Source organism: Gadus macrocephalus, chromosome 15 (genome assembly GCF_031168955.1).
Source record: "Gadus macrocephalus chromosome 15, ASM3116895v1".
NCBI classification, from domain to species: Eukaryota; Metazoa; Chordata; class Actinopteri; order Gadiformes; family Gadidae; genus Gadus; species Gadus macrocephalus.
The window spans coordinates 1,945,663-1,953,162 of NC_082396.1; the positions used below are offsets into that span (position 1 = coordinate 1,945,663).

General features: G+C 50.1%; 1 protein-coding gene across 1 annotated transcript in view; it reads left to right on the forward strand.

The window, feature by feature from the left end:
* The window catches only part of LOC132473606 (vinculin-like), a 30,587-nt gene that overhangs the window by 11,095 nt on the left and 11,992 nt on the right, over positions 1-7,500 (forward strand). Inside the window, exons 8-14 of the mRNA XM_060073811.1 lie at positions 620-710; positions 1,458-1,605; positions 1,941-2,094; positions 3,035-3,210; positions 4,987-5,177; positions 5,808-5,834; positions 6,426-6,625. Of these exons, the coding sequence (XP_059929794.1) occupies positions 620-710; positions 1,458-1,605; positions 1,941-2,094; positions 3,035-3,210; positions 4,987-5,177; positions 5,808-5,834; positions 6,426-6,625 (987 nt within the window). The remainder of the gene's footprint in view (positions 1-619; positions 711-1,457; positions 1,606-1,940; positions 2,095-3,034; positions 3,211-4,986; positions 5,178-5,807; positions 5,835-6,425; positions 6,626-7,500) is intronic.

Sequence of the window (7,500 nt, forward strand, 5' to 3'; positions counted from 1 at the left end):
AAACAATGGGCACAAATCAAGAGCAATGTGTGTGCGTGCGTGCGTGCTTGTGTGCGTGTGTGTGTGTGTGTGTATTTGCTTGGTCGTGCTTATGTGTGTGCGTGTTTGTGTGTGTCTTTGTTGTCAGTGCACTGGACCAGGTCATGAATTATGGATTCAGACACATCCATAATAGATGAGCAGTATTTAAACTATGCCCTTAAGAGCTTTATTATCTACTGAACTAGAACAACTCCTGAAGTGTACTTAAATGATGAGGTCGGAGTACATTTCACAATGGAGCGAACAAAGGCGACCATGTTTTTATCTGTCTATTAAGGACTTCTAGACGTCTCGGTCCAAATCGACTCAGTTAAGTCACAGGTCCACCCTCTTGGTTTTTGGTCTGCGGAATCCAGAATATTTTAATATTTTAATAATTCAGTAATTATAACAGAATAACTGAATAATAATAATATTCAGTTTTCCCCCAAACCCACTCCTAGTCTCAAACATCTTGGAAGCCTTCATTCCTAAGTAAACTACAAACCATCTTAAAAAAACGAGTGGACGACTTTGATTCAACCTCTCTCAGCCGCTCCAGCCCCCTGAGTGACGCCCAGCTGTCTCTCTCCCTCAGGATATGGAGGCCATGAGGATGTCTCTGGCTTTGATCGAGTCCAAGATGGCGCAGGCTAAAGCGTGGCTCAAAGACCCCCACGCACCGGCAGGTAATGGTAAATGTTCGACAACGTGGTTTATTCTAACAGAGACGCGAGGTGAACGGGCTCGCGGCCTGGAGGTGGTTCATGAAGCATCTGGCGAACACGGGTAAACAAACAGTAAACAAACGGGAGTGGGCGGAACGGTAAATAAGCCACGCCTACATGTTCTTATTTACCGAGGGAAACCTTCGGTCTGCATTGGCTTTAGCGGAAGTGGCAAAACTGGCCATGTTTGTAGTCTTTAACTAATCAACAAAATCATGAAACCTTATATGGTGTTGTTGTCCATTACGTGAAGAAGAAGAAACCATCCATAACTGTTGTTAGCTTGAAACATGTCATTAGAAATAGCATGGACTAAAATAATTCACATCAGTAACCGGTTCACCCTCACTCTCTCAGCAACCCCCTCCGTCTCCCGGTACCCCCAACATGGTTCCTCCCATTGGCCCCAAGATGAACCCTGGACCATTTACTTCTTTTGACTTTATCGTACATATATATCGGCTTGTTTTACCGTTTTGTTTGCCTACCTTTGCAAAGTTCAGAATTATTTTGCACTATTTACAATATATTTATTGTAAATATGACTTATTTTATTGATTTTACCTCATTTTATCCTTTTGTACTTATTGCACCGTGGGTCAGAGACAAACGCAATTCCGATTCCTCTGTTTGTCTTGCAACCTATTTGGGGATTGACCATGAAGCTGACTCTGACCCTGACCGGGCTGTGTGTCCGTCCCACGGCAGGGGAGCCAGGGGAGCAGGCGGTGAGGGTCATCCTGGACGAGGCGGGGAAGGTGGGGGAGCTGTGTGCAGGGAGGGAGCGGAGAGACGTCCTGGGAACCACCAAGGCTCTGGGCCAGATGACCGACCAGGTGGCCGACCTGCGGGCCAGGTAGGGGTGACCGGGGGAAATGTACAAAACAGGGAGGGCTTAACTCTGTGGTTCAAGGCTTGTTTCTCTTTTCAATTTCTACCGCTGTAGTTTCTGCTGGGAAACCTGAATTTCCTGTCTAGGATTAAAAGCGTACATTCGATCTTATTTTAACCTAAAAATAACTTTTTGGTTCAGCTTCCATCGAAACAAGTCGTGTGTCTTGTATCCATATGTTATCATTTCACCCTTATGCAATCACGTTTTTCCCGAAAATCGGCTCCCAAATAAAGTTTTTATTTAAAATTGAAGTGATCCGTACGCCACTGACCCCTTCCCTCTGTGGGGGCTCCCAGGGGCCAAGGCCCCACCCCGGGCTGCATGCAGAGGGCCGCCCAGTGCTCCCAGGGTCTGGACCTGCTGTTCAGCAAGGTGGACGGGGCGGCGCGCCGACTGGACGCCCTGATCAACGCCAAGCAGGCCATCGGCCGCCGGCTGGACGCCGCCCAGGTCGGACACAAAGCCCTGCTCAGCCTCACCGTCAGGACGCTGGACGGCAGATGAGACTCAATGGGACTCAATGAGACTCAATGAGTCTCAACGAGACTCAGGGAGACTCAATGAGACTCATTGAGTCTCATTGAGTCTCAATGAGACTCATTGAGTCTCCCTGAGTCCCATTGAGTCTCAATGAGACTCATTGAGTCTCCCTGAGTCCCATTGAGTCTCAATGAGACTCATTGGCAGTCAAGCGTGTTGTCGATTTTGTCGTTGTATTGCGGTCTTTTCTAAGTAATGCTAAATGGATGGTTTTAAGCGTTCCCCCCGCGGTTGCTTCTTCCATGCTAATCAGAGAGACGTTTACTACCTACGGGATTGATTCGCATGCGGCTCCTTTTAGTGGGGATTTGCTTCCACTTTCAAACCTCTCCGTAGCTACTAATGCTTCTATTCATGCATTCAGCAGACGCCTCTAACCGACATGACTTCTAGGGAATGATGAAGAGAAGGGGGGTTTGGAACTTTGCAATAGGATGGTTAGAAGTAGGCTTTGGACACAGGCGATTGAACCCAGTACCAGGTCAGCTGGGAATTGAACACCCTAGCCACTAAACTCTCCAACCACTATTCTACCAGAATCGACGACCATCTCTTAATCACTGTTCACTCTGTGTCATGAGCTATGGCTTCTCATGGTCAAGTTCTCCCTGCGTGCCAAAAAGGCTCTTTAAATCCTGGACCACCCTATAGGAATTGGCAGGCATAGCAAGACCGCTGGATTGATGAACCATGCATGACCTGATGGGTTTCGATGGATACGATGGATGGAATGATTAAATGGTTATGATGTGTGTGTGTGTTTGTGCGTGCGTGCGTGTGTTTGTGCGTGCGTGCGTGTGTGTGTGTGCGTGCATGTGTGTGTGCGTGCGTGCGTGTGTGTGTTCTATAGGCCTGGCTGGCGGACCCAAACGGGGGTCCAGAGGGAGAGGAGAACATCAGAGCCCTGCTGGCCGAGGCCAAACGCATCGCAGACCTGTGCGAGGACCCCAAGGAGAGGGAGGACATCCTGCGCTCCGTTAGCGAGATTGTCGGACTCACCGCCAGACTGGCCGACCTACGCAGACAGTACGTCTTCGTTTTGTTTTTGTTTATTTATTTATTTAAAAGGGAAAATTGATCGACATGTCCATCGCATAGGGCATGTCGATGTACCAGATGTAGTTAGACAAACTATTTTTCATCTGGAGTCCCTTTCATCTGTACATCCGTTTTCGCTTGCATTTATTGATTTAAAAAAACATTGCTGTGCCAAAAAAGGCAAAAATGTAAACAGTAATTTATAGACGTTTTGTTCCCAGGCTCAAACTCCAGCCTCACGCCACCAACAGGTGGCGTGTCTTCCCCTCCTGGGGATTGTGTTGTTGCCTCAGCACCCTGGGCGTCAGCCCCACAATAAGGTTTAAGTTGCTGGTGTGTTGCCGCTGGTGGAGGCGGTACGGGGGGTGGGGGGGGGGTGGGGGGGTGGTGACGGTGGTCCGTGCCCTGGTCTGCGGTTACAGTGTTATGGTGTTAAGTGGCTGTTCAGGGTCTGTGGTCTGTTAGATGACAGTCGGCAGAGGATCAATGGGTGAAATTTGACAACACTACACAAGGTTAACCTTAATCTTTTCTTTTTCTCCTGGGGGGGGGGGGGGGGGAGGGGGTAATTTATGTTACATGGCTGTGAACGCATTTACTGGATTAAAGCTTCCATCAAGTGTGATCCAAATAGGAAGGGCAGAAGTGAAGATTTCTATGCCAGACGGACATGTCTGCCTGGTGTCATTAGAAGATATAGCAAAGCAGACAATGTCTCTCTCTTTGTGCTTGGAGAGAGATGGAGCGATTAGTACCTGTAATTGCATTTAGTGTTGATTTTCTCCTTCTAGGAGAATAAGTTAGTATACTGGGGACACTACTGCACAGATCATTGAATACAAAGTAATAACAATTCAAAAGCTATTAGTTTGAATTGGCATTTATTGTCCTCTCCTTAAGTAATTGTGGTTGTTTTCTACGGATCCATTCTCCTATCTAATACGACAGAGATAAATAAGGATGTGTACACAGAAGGCACTATGAAGCGCTCCTCGATGCAGACCGGGATGTTCCCAGGCATAGAGATTAGGTAAGGGATAATGCCCGACGAGGTGTCCATTATCAGGAATTAATGGCCTCCGCGAAGTCCATTAATTCCTGTTACTGGACACTTCAAAGCACATTATCCCGATTAAACCACGGTCACTTGGCAAAGAAAAGAAATTAAGACCATTCATTTATATTTTCCAGCATTTTACATATTTTCAATCATTTTACATTTTACGGACCTTAGCTTCGACTTGGCAACGGTAGGTATTCTAGTCCGTCAGCCATGAGTCAGAGAGCTAACGTAATGCATTGTACATATTTATAATTCGAAATTCATCCCAGCCTTTATACCACAGATACTAGGGTCCATCTATCCGCGTTGTCTGATAACAGTTTCATTCATTTTTCACAATTTACCAGCTCTCGCTTTGAAGGCTGAACAGACAATTTGACCGGAACTACTTAGCAGGTGTCCGTATATCAGGGGTTAATGCACACCCTGCAGCCAATCAGAATCGAGTATTCCCCCAGACCGTGGTATAACACTGAATAAACACCAACACTTTTCAGCACATTTCTTCCATCGGACTCAAATATAGACCTAAGGTACCTTACATGATGGTGGTGAGGTACTGGTTTGTGTTTTACAGGTCGTGGGTTCACTGGCTATGCTTTCACAACTAATACACAAACCTTTAATTCCCAGTCCTTGCTCTCTTCTCTGCCCTAGGGGTAAGGATGACTCCAAACCCCTACTCTTTGTCTCTGTCTTAGGGGTAAGGGCGACAGTCCTGAAGCCCGTGCCTTGGCCAAGCAGATCGGGGCGGCGTTGCTCAACCTGCAGTCCAAGACCAACCGCGCCGTGGCCAACATGAGGCCGGCCAAGCCCGCCGTCACCCTGGAGGGGAAGATGGAGCAGGCCCTCCGCTGGGTGGCCAACCCAGGGGTGGACGACCGAGGAGTGGGTAGGTGGAATGGGGCGGTGGAGCTCTGTCTCCAAGGAGGGAGGTGGGGTCAGTGAGTGACGTGTGGGAGGGCTTGTGTGAGTGCTGTTTGGGCTGTTTGATTCCCGGAGTCCCCACGTCCTACCTGCGGGCTTCCTTGAGCATGATGCACGGAGCCTTACCTCGTAAGCTGGTTATGCATTCACTGGAAGTCATTTCATAAGAAGCAATCTGCTGAATCACTCTGCTGGTAACTGGCTCTACTGAAATCAACCAAAACCACTTCTGAGGGCTGGGTTTTTCTGAGTGCAGTGTGGTTTGTGGTTGTGGGTTTGGTGTCCATCCGAGCACTTCTCTGTGTGTGTGTTAGTTCAGCGGGTAGCGTCCTGACCTCATGAGGGATAAGAGTAGATGCTGTAACATTATAACAGCGTATAACGACCGGCTTGGCCCGTCAAACCTCTCAGCACTTAAGGTCCGTCATTCAACCCCCGCAAACCCTTGCAGTGAATGACCTCATGTGGTCGCCACTGACCGCCTCGGGTCCTGTTTCCTGTGTGGAGAGCTCGTGCTGCCCGTGTATTCCCCATCCTGTAGTGTGATTGTTTTCCCTTCTCTCTGCCTGTCCGCCATGCTTTCCTATGGGAGCAGAGTATGAGATACTGCAGTTCTACACAGGTACCGATCGGTCGCCAGTCACCACCGCTGTGCCCCATCCCTTGTGTCGAAGGAAACCATTGTCACAGATGCATGTGTAAAGGTCCTGCCACCAGGTGTGGGGGTGATTAGCCGTTACAAGCCGTGAAGGCTTCATAAGGGGCAGATTTTCAAAACGGCTTGTAACAGCTAATCACACTCACACCTGGTGGCATGTCATGGGACCTTTAACGAGTCCATCCATTCGTCTGTATTATGTTGTGATTGTACCCTCGTCAAAGTGCACCCAATGCATGTCAAGTGCTCACGAAAACACCGCCCAGCTTTACATGGACATCAAATTCTCGCTTTTGATCCGATCAAAATCCCCCAAAAAATGATCGGATTATAAATGTGTCCTGTAAACACCTTAAGTGATCGGATTCTTCTAACTCTGATTACATTTTCAATCCGATTAAAACAGGTGGGGTAGAGCGTTCTATTGGCTCTGAAGCTGTTGCCCCCCCCCCCCCCCCACACACACACACACACACTTTCAACACACATCCCTAACCACATCGGGTGGGCGGGTGAGGTGAGAGTCGACCTCTGACCCCTGCTCTCTGTCCGCAGGTCAGGCCGCCATCCGGGGCATGGTGGGGGAGGGGAAGCGTCTGGCGGGGGGGCTGGTGGGCCCCTACCGGCAGGACCTGGTGGGCCGCTGCGACCGCACCGAGGCGCTGATGGCCTCGCTGGCGGACATGGCGGCGCGCGGCGAGGCCGAAGCACCCCACGCCCGCGCTACCGCCGCCCAGCTGCAGGAGGGGCTGAAGGTAGAGGCCCCGCCCACACCGCCCGCTGGGGGCAGAGGCCCCGCCCACATCGCCCACTAGGGGTAGAGGCCCCGCCCACACCGCCCGCTAGGGGCAAAGGCCCCGCCCACACCGCGCGCTAGGGACAGAAGCCCCTCCCCCACCCCGCGCTAGGGGTAGAGGCCCCGCCCACACCGCCCGCTAGGGACAGAGGCCCCCTCCCACACCGCCCGCTAGGGACAGAGGCCCCGCCCACACCGCCCGCTAGGGACAGAGGCCCCGCCCACACCGCCCGCTAGGGACAGAGGCCCCGCCCACACCGCCCGCTGGGGATGGACCAGCTCTACCCCCCAGCTCCACCACCACCTTCAGTGGTATCATCGCTACATCCATCACCTCTCCACCAACAGCATATCAGCAAACCATCTCCACCTCCACCACCATCTCCACTCCACCACTAGCATGTCACACTAGCTCCATCTCCACCACCAACTCCACTCACAAACCCAGAATACAAACCAGTCCCCTGCCCTGACTGTGTTTTGGACACCAGTGTGACATTTTTGATTGGCCTAATATTAGTTTTACAAATTGAGGCACTTATTATGACTCGAGGGTATAATACGTGCTCACCAACAAGTGCACTCTTGCCCATGATCAATCATGATCATGGGCAAGAGGGAGGATGGTTGTTGGCATTTCCTCACGCACAACGTTTCACACACACACAAAACGTGTTTTACTGACGCACAATGATTCACACACGCTCAGTGTGGTTTGCAAATACAAAACATCATTCACAAACTAATGCATTTTGCTTCAAAAACAAATACAGTGCGGGGTTTGGCCTAATATTAGTTTTACAAATTGAGGAACTAATTATGACTGGAGGGTAC